This window comes from Cottoperca gobio, unplaced genomic scaffold, assembly GCF_900634415.1.
Source record: "Cottoperca gobio unplaced genomic scaffold, fCotGob3.1 fCotGob3_244arrow_ctg1, whole genome shotgun sequence".
NCBI classification, from domain to species: Eukaryota; Metazoa; Chordata; class Actinopteri; order Perciformes; family Bovichtidae; genus Cottoperca; species Cottoperca gobio.
Window position 1 is genome coordinate 77,874 of NW_021166868.1, and position 9,272 is coordinate 87,145.

The 9,272-nt window shown below is 43.7% G+C and overlaps 1 protein-coding gene across 2 annotated transcripts; it reads right to left on the reverse strand.

Annotated features, from left to right (window-relative positions):
• Positions 1–2,280: 2,280 nt before the first annotated feature.
• On the reverse strand, positions 2,281–6,726 carry LOC115005048 (transcriptional regulator Myc-like). Of its 2 annotated transcripts, none has more exons than XM_029426834.1 (3): positions 6,291–6,726; positions 4,596–5,201; positions 2,281–3,534 (listed from the first exon to the last, which is right to left on the reverse strand). In XM_029426834.1, exons 2-3 carry the CDS (start codon positions 5,191–5,193, stop codon positions 2,966–2,968), a joined length of 1,167 nt encoding a protein of 388 aa, XP_029282694.1. In that variant the 5' UTR covers positions 5,194–5,201; positions 6,291–6,726; the 3' UTR covers positions 2,281–2,965. The 2 variants fall into 2 exon arrangements, with proteins under 2 accessions (XP_029282694.1, XP_029282693.1); XM_029426833.1 differs by having other exon boundaries at positions 2,281–3,537; positions 6,291–6,725.
• Between the last annotated feature and the right edge of the window lie 2,546 nt (positions 6,727–9,272).

Here is a 9,272-nt window from a genome sequence, read left to right on the forward strand (position 1 = left end):
GACATCACAACGCAGGTGCAGAAATGTAAACTGTTGGAGGCCGAGAGCTGCTGGTTCATTTTAAAGGATTTGAAAGAACAGAGGACATTAACAATTACAAACCCTTTCATAAATTGCAATCCATTTATTAATCCAGTAATTAACCTGGAACCTTGTGTGAAGCCTACAAATGTTGAGAAATAAATGCAAAAATAAATACTGGAATAAATAAACAGAGTAATAAGGCCATCACAATGGATCTGCCACTCCTGCTTCCCTACACCAAACCAAAACGTCAAATCCATTTCAGAAATCTGAAAAACATCAACCCGGACACCATGACCTCGGATCTCCAGCATCTCTCCGCTATAAATCTCATATCAGTCAATGAATCTGTGGACTTTTACAACAAATCTCTGAGCAGTCTCCTGGATCTCCACGCCCCTGTCAAAACCAGAACAGTCACATTCTCACGCTCAGCCCCCTGGTACACCTGCGAGCTGCGGAAGATGAAGACAGCGGGGCGTGTCCTCGAGCGGCGCCTCAAGGCTTCAGGACTCATTGTTCAGACAGGCATACCGAGACCACCAAAAGGCCTACGCAAAGTCCCTCAGAGACACACGGCCACTTTTCTACTCCAACATCATCAACAATAGCCCTGGCAACTCCAAGCAACTCCCTTACACCAAGACACCACAGAGGAGCAGTGTGACAATTTCCTTGCATTTTTCAGAAATAAAGTAGATACCATCCGCTCTCTCCTCTCCAACTCCGCTGCTCTGCCAGTCCCGACTGTCAACCCCCAGCCCGGACCTACCCAGCCTCTTTGCCGCTTCACTGACATCTCGCAGCAAGAGGTTGAGGCCATCATCAAAAAGATGAAACCCTTCACCTGTGCCCTGGACCCCTTTCCCACAGCCCTGGTCAAATCTAACATTTGTGCCATAAGTCCCCTCATCACTACAGTGATAAACCCCTCCCTCCAGTCTGGTCATGTTCCATCCCCTTTAAAAACTGCAGTCATCAAACCACTCCTCAAAAACCCACCTTAGAACCAGATGTCCTTGCCAACTACAGACCCATCTCCAACCTGCCATTTCTATCCAAGGTGCTGGAAAAAGTAGTTGCCACTCAGATTCAGGACCATCTCAACTTCAATAACCTCTTTGAAAAGTTCCAGTCTGGTTTTCGCCCTGGCCACAGTACAGAAACTGCCCTGGTTAGGGTCACCAACGATCTGCTGATGACAGCTGACGCCGGATCTCCATCTCTCCTCATCCTCCTTGATCTAACTGCAGCGTTTGATACCGTTGATCATGACATCCTCCTCAATGTCATGAATGAATCATCTCTTAACTCATGTCACTAACGAGTTAAGAGAAGATGAATCATCTCCTAACTCATGTCACTAACGAGTTAAGAGAAGATGAATCATCTCCTAACTCATGTCACTAACGAGTTAAGTGAAGATGAATCATCTCTTAACTCATGTCACTAACGAGTTAAGAGATGATTCATCATCTCCTAACTCATGTCACTAACGAGTTAAGAGAAGATGAATCATCTCCTAACTCGTGTCACTAACGAGTTAAGAGAAGATGAATCATCTCCTAACTCATGTCACTAACGAGTTAAGAGAAGATGAATCATCTCCTAACTCATGTCACTAACGAGTTAAGAGAAGATGAATCATCTCTTAACTCATGTCACTAACGAGTTAAGAGAAGATGAATCATCTCTTAACTCATGTCACTAACGAGTTAAGTGAAGATGAATCATCTCTTAACTCATGTCACTAACGAGTTAAGAGAAGATGAATCATCTCTTAACTCATGTCACTAACGAGTTAAGAGAAGATGAATCATCTCTTAACTCATGTCACTAACGAGTTAAGAGAAGATGAATCATCTCTTAACTCATGTCACTAACGAGTTAAGAGAAGATGAATCATCTCCTAACTCATGTCACTAACGAGTTAAGAGAAGATGAATCATCTCCTAACTCATGTCACTAACGAGTTAAGTGAAGATGAATCATCTCCTAACTCATGTCACTAACGAGTTAAGAGAAGATGAATCATCTCTTAACTCATGTCACTAACGAGTTAAGAGAAGATGAATCATCTCCTAACTCATGTCACTAACGAGTTAAGAGAAGATGAATCATCTCCTAACTCATGTCACTAACGAGTTAAGTGAAGATGAATCATCTCCTAACTCATGTCACTAACGAGTTAAGTGAAGATGAATCATCTCACGTGAATCTGGTTTCCCTTAAATCTGACATTTCCAAGTGAAGACACAAACAAATCTTAAACCATTTGTAACATCGACAGAACCTCCAGTGTCTGAAGGGCTTTTATTTTGAAGAGTATGCAACACTTCTCATGAACTTCCTCTCGTGAAATATAAAAATATAAAAAGTAATAAAACAATTCAAAACAATGCTTTAGTGATATTATATTATTATATTGAGTAATATTAAATAGTTGATCTTCATGATCAGCTGAGAAGGATTCGCCCGCATCACACTGCTGACTTCACTGGCCACGCCCCCAAACTGCATTTCTTAAAGGGACAGTGTCGAGGATTGCGATCAGCTGTAAACATTAAATAAAAAATTAAATAAACATTAGGTTTGCCCCTTGTCCTTCTCCAGCGGGGGAACCACCTCGCTTTGGAAGAACCTTTGTCTTTCGCCTCCTCGCTAGATTTGTATTTGTTTGCGGCTGTGCCCGCCATTATCGTAGCTTCGTCTTGGACGCGTGCTCACGATCTACCGCCTGGTCGCTACCTTTCTGTTGACGAACAGAAAAGAGAAAATCCTTCTCATTGTGCAAACGATTAATCTAGAAAATAATCTGCAGATTGATCGCTGATGAAAACAAAGATAATTAGCAGCTCTGATAAAAAGCGAAGATGAATAATGTTCATGGAAGATGTGCGTGGCAGCCCGGACGTTGGTGATATAAAGAAACTAGTGAACGTTAATGTAAAGTCCTCAGTCGCTCCAGTCTGTGTTGGAGCTCTCTGCTCCTCTTCCTCAGCGCGTCCTTCGTCCCCAGCAGCCTCCTCTCCTCCTCTCTCATCTCAAACATCAACTCCGTGGCTGTTTTCAGGATCGCCACTTTGGCCGCTTTGTCGTTGTTGGCCAGCGCCGGGAGCTCATCCCTCAGAGCCACGAAGCTCATCTTCAGCTCGTTCCTGCGCTGCCTCTCCAGCACGTTGTGAGTCCTGCGCTTGTCGGCATCCTCTCCGGCGTCGGGCCGAGAGCTGCGGCTGCTCTCCGACTTCACCCGTTTCCCGGCAGGCTGTCGGGGGGGCGCTGAGGGCTGCGGGGCGGCGTAGTTGTGCTGGTGGATGTTGATGTGAGAACGTTTCAGGACCAGCGGGGAGGCGTCCGGTCCACTGCTGGTGTGTGACCTCCGTGACACGCTGCGCCTGTCCACCGTCACCACGTCGACGTCCTCCTCCTCCTCCTCTTCCTCCTCCTCCTCCTCCTCCTCCTCCTCCTCCTCCTCCTCCTCCTCCTCCTCCTCTTTCTCCTCACGTTCTTCTTCTGGGCAAAAATAAAGCAAATATAAGTAAGTGCACCGTTTGAGTCTAAAACGTTACACCAACAACAGAAACTGCTCCCACTGGTCAGTGTCTTCACTGCGTACCTCTGTGTGAGTCTTTTATAATTTAGGAAGCGTAACATCAGCTCCTGTAATAAAGTGTGACACACATTACGGCATAAAGCCAGCTTTAAAAGTTCTACATTTGACTCTTTGATGTTTTCTCATGTTTGGGACAAAGACTTGATGTTTTTAATGTTCAGAATCAACGTTGTTGGTAATTATTTAAATATCTCAGACTGTAAAAAGAAATTAAGTTTACAGGAAATATAAATATAAATAAATATCATTTTATTTGACGTGGAAACTTTAGTCTTGGAAGAACATTAGAGCGACGTCAAAGTGAGGAACAAGGATTAATAGCACTTCTACTTTAACACTTATTACATGGCATTGTGTAAGTTTGCTTTGTGCACCTTACTGATAATCTTTATTGTTTTTACTTCCCACTTTGTACTGAAACTATTGCACAACAATTTCCCTCGGGATGAAGTTAATTACATAGTTAATACTACTAATAATAATAAGAACAGTTATTGCAGCAAAAGTGCACAATGTGTTGATGATTCTGTGTCGTATGTAACATATTAAACCACCCTGGAGACTTTATTCTCACTAGGGGGTGGTGATGGCCTAGTGGTCTAGAGGTACGCCTTCCAAACAACAGACTGCCACCAGTGTACCCCTGAGCTGCTCCGGGGAGCTGCTCCGGGGAGCTGCTCCGGGGAGCTGCTCCGGGGAGCTGCTCCGGGGAGCTGCTCCGGGGAGCTGCTCCGGGGAGCTGCTCCGGGGAGCTGCTCCGGGGAGCTGCTCCGGGGAGCTGCTCCGGGGAGCTGCTCCGGGGAGCTGCTCCGGGGAGCTGCTCCGGGGAGCTGCTCCGGGGAGCTGTATGTCGCTCTGGATAAGAGCATCTGCTCAATGACCTGTAATGTAATACAGACCATGATGAGATTTAAAGTCTCCCTCTGAAACCTTTTCAAAATAAAAGCCTGCTCCTCACCTGAGTCACGGCTGCTGAGAGGCGGTGAGTCCAGACACAGTTCTGACGCCATTGCTGCTCCATCAGCGCTCCTCTCGCTCAGCGGGGTGCACGGAAACACCACAGAGGGGTCGATGCAGGCCGTCGCTGCAGCCTGGAGGTCCTGCAGGTGCCCCCCCGTGTTCACCGCAGAGCCTGTGTGAGAGCTGCTGGCAGGGGGGGGGGAGTCCCGCCGGGCACGGAGCGAGGCCAGCCTCTCGGACACCGCCTGCTCCAGCTTGGTGGCGGCGGCGAAGCTGCTGCTCCACATGCAGTCCTGGATGATGAAGGACTGGAGGAAGGGGGGGTTGCAGTCCTCCTCCAGCAGCTCAGACACCGTCTCCAGGTGTTCGGCGGCGGAGAGAGGGACGTTGGACAGGGAGGGTCTGCGGCTGGGGGACACGGGGGGCGTTGGCAGCAGCTCGAACTTCTTCCAGATGTCCTCGCCGGGGCCCGGGAGTAGATGGCTGCGCGGCGGCAGGTAGAAGTCTTCCTCCTCGCCATCCAGCAAGAAGTAGGGCTGGACCGTGTCATAGTCGTAATCATAGTTCCCTCTGGACATGGTCAGCACCGGCGGCATCAGGCTGCCTGCAGGGCACGAGACAAAACAGGGTTAGTGTTCACATGTTGCACCTGACAGGACTGCCATGAAGAAAGTCTTTTCAAATTAAGATCAAACTAATCCTCCAAAACATAAAAGTGAATATGAATCATGTGTTCTCTGATTAAAATATATTAAAATAAATGTCTTGTTTTGTCAGTCCATAACCCAAAGATGTTCACTTTTACATGATATAAAACTTATATGATAACATGTGACACATTGATTAATTGATTGATTGATTGATTGATTAATTGATTAATTGATTGAAGACTGGTCTTCATCATCAGGTTACTCTTCACTTTGGTATGTAAATGATACCAAAAAAACGACTATGTTGCATTTTACAAAAACATTATGTGTATTATGTGGTATTCAAGTGCAGTTGGAGAAATGTCATGTGTTTATGTAGGATTTGCGTTCACACAAACCTTCTTTTAAAAAACTGCTGATTTGGTTATTTTTTCTTTGTGGTCCAAATAGACCGACATAGAAATGTAAAAAAGTTCACAAGTAGAAATCCATCAAAAAGCACAAAATAAAATGACTTGGTGTTTATGTGAGGTGCAGATGCCAGACTATATACAACAGCTCTCTATAACTAAAGGCTCACAGGTATCCGAATAAGGCTTGTGACCATACTAACATTTTAAAGTAGTCAGCAGTACATTCAACAGTACACAAAACTTCATTCCAGAAACAATACATTTAGGATTATTATGTTTATAGGTTAAAACTATAACATAAGATAGTAATACACTAACACTAAACAGCACTTGTTAAAGAACTGCCACTAACAACATTTAGCACAATTATTCTGAGTCTGAGCCGCAAGTCTCTACTGTTAAAACAATCAACTGTACGTTAATACTATGAAATCACCGTGTTAAGTAACAGCTATGCAAAAACACTGTATGGCCACGGTGCACACTGACACCAGCTGTATGGCCACGGTGCACACTGACACCAGCTGTATGGCCACGGTGCACACTGACACCAGCTGTATGGCCACGGTGCACACTGACACCAGGGTTAAATATATTCTGCCCGTGCAGAGACAGGTAAGACCAACCCACCGTTATGACTTCCAGAATAAACAGAACAGATGTGAAAACTGAGTGAAATCCAGATGTTCCAGTGAGTGAAGGTTAAATCTTCAGTGTGTGTTTTATCCACGTGTGTAAAAATAAATCTCTCTCAATCCCGACCTATGAAACCTGGAAACTTCACGCGCCGCTGTCGTGCTGCGTTGAGTCTCATGTGAATCACTGCGAACTGAACATTTAATACTGCCTTCTTTTTCTTCATCCGCACACATGGCACTTTTCGCTGCAAATGTGAGCTACAAAGTTACCTGAACGACTCGTAAGCGTGTAAGTAGCAGCGTTACGAAATAATTCAACTTTCCCTGTGAGTAAGTGTGAATTTTATGACCATTTTGCGTTCAAACGCAGCAATAACATGCGTTAAATATGGGAACTGTTTTACTCCGCGGATGTGTATTGAAGTGATGTAAAAGGGTGGTCCGGTGCTAACAGTAAATGATGCACGAAGTTCCGGGAACTCTGGTCAGAGAAAAAAAGAAAAGAAAGAAATGTGATAAAAATAAAATAACTAAATCAAAAACTAAGAAAATGGAAAATAAATATTAAAGGAAAAATATTAAATAAAAAATAAAATAAAATAAAACGATAGAAAATATAAATATTAAAGCAAAACATAAATAAATTACATAAAAAAAACATTAAATAAAAAATGACAACAATATTGAAACGATACAATAAAATAATTAAAGATGAAAAGAAAAAGGTAAATGGAAAAAAATGATAAAATATATTAATTCGAAAAAAGACACAATAAAATAAAATATAAAATAACATACAAATTAAACAAATATGAAAGGAAGAAATGTATTAAAGAAAAACAACATTTTAAATTAAATTAAAACTAATTAAGTAATATTAATGAAGAAAATCCACCCAAATGTATGAATCATTTAATTAACTAGTTAAACATATTAATCATGACACCGCCTACTTGTTCCGGCTATACCTCTGTATACCCAATTTCCCAAATTCATCCTCTTTAACCAAGTGTCATTCAGTCACTACGGTCTCTGTTATTGTGTCCACCCCCTGAAAATCACAATTATAAAGCCAGTTATTACACTACACTTGTTCAGTACACTTTACCTTTACTTCATTTGAATTTTACACGTTCTATGACGGAAGCAGAAAAAGCTTTTAAATTAGAATCAGTTGACAAAGACACAATAAAATTAAGATTAATTTAATTAATTATCACCTCTCTGTCCTGCTGTCACCTTTACTTTGCTGCTCTCTGGTGTCTGCAGAGACACTGCTTCAGTCTGCAGGTTTTATTCAAATGTTTCTTTATTTGTTTGTTTACTTTGATTTTCTTTGTTGTTTTTTGTGTTGGAGGAAGGATTCCCATCCGTAAGTAAAAACACTCACACCACACTGTAAACATGCTCTGTAGTAAGAGTCCTGCATTAAAAATGTTCTTTCAATAAAAGTATCTAAGTATAATAATGAACATTTGTTAAATTATTAAAAACGTCCCAGGCTGTGACGTTTATAAATTATATCATTAGATTATTATTACTTATTATGCATTCATGTAAAAGCAGGATTTTACACACAGTCGTCCAGTTGCTGTCAATCAATGCAACTCTTATTGTGTTTTGTCACCACTTCTTTTGCTAATATTTGTCAAACTGAAGACGACTCTCCGCTCTCTCACAGGACTCAGCCTCTCAGGACAAAATAAAATAAAATCACATCAAATGTATTTATACAGCCCAATATCACAAATTATACATTTGTCTCAGTGTTTACAGACTGTACAGGATACGACACCCTCTGTCCTCAGACCCTCTGTCCTTAGACTCTCTGTCCTTAGACCCCCTGTCCTTAGACCCTCTGTCCTTAGACCCTCTGTCCTTAGACTCTCTGTCCTTAGACCCCCTGTCCTTAGACCCTCTGTCCTTAGACCCTCTGTCCTTAGACCCTCTGTCCTTACACCCTCTGTCTTTACACCCTCTGTCCTAAGACACTCTGTCCTTAGACCCTCTGTCCTTAGACCCTCTGTCCTTAGACTCTCTGTCCTTAGACCCCCTGTCCTTAGACACTCTGTCCTTAGACCCTCTGTCCTTAGACACTCTGTCCTTACACCCTCTGTCCTTAGACCCTCTGTCCTTAGACTCTCTGTCCTTAGACCCTCTGTCCTTAGACTCTCTGTCCTTAGACACTCTGTTCTTAGACCCTCTGTCCTTAGACCCTCTGTCCTTACACCCTCTGTCCTAAGACACTCTGTCCTTAGACCCTCTGTCCTTAGACCCTCTGTCCTTACACCCTCTGTCCTTAGACCCTCTGTCCTTAGACCCTCTGTCCTTAGACACTCTGTCCTTAGACCCTCTGTCCTTACACCCTCTGTCCTTAGACACTCTGTCCTTAGACACTCTGTCCTTAGACTCTCTGTCCTTAGACCCTCTGTCCTTACACCCTCTGTCCTTAGACCCTCTGTCCTTAGACTCTCTGTCCTTAGACCCTCTGTCCTTAGACCCTCTGTCCTTAGACCCTCTGTCCTTAGACTCTCTGTCCTTAGACCCTCTGTCCTTAGACACTCTGTCCTTACACCCTCTGTCCTTAGACCCTCTGTCCTTAGACTCTCTGTCCTTAGACACTCTGTCCTTAGACCCTCTGTCCTTAGACCCTCTGTTCTTAGACCCTCTGTCCTTACACCCTCTGTCCTTAGACCCTCTGTCCTTAGACTCTCTGTCCTTAGACACTCTGTCCTTAGACCCTCTGTCCTTAGACCCTCTGTTCTTAGACCCTCTGTCCTTAGACCCTCTGTCCTTACACCCTCTGTCCTTAGACCCTCTGTCCTTACACCCTCTGTCCTTAGACCCTCTGTCCTTACACCCTCTGTCTTTACACCCTCTGTCCTAAGACACTCTGTCCTTAGACCCTCTGTCCTTAGACCCTCTGTCCTTAGACCCTCTGTCCTTACACCCTCTGTCCTTAGACCCTCTGTCC

What these genes read in the sequence shown, in the direction of transcription:
- LOC115005048 (XM_029426833.1), bottom strand. Translation starts at nt 5,193, where the DNA reads ATGCCGCCGGTGCTGACCATGTCCAGAGGGAACTATGATTACGACTAT. An exon ending in TCTCAGCAGCCGTGACTCAG is followed by an intron (nt 3,538 to 4,595) that starts GTGAGGAGCAGG and finishes ATTTTTGCCCAG; the next exon opens with AAGAAGAACGTGAGGAGAAA.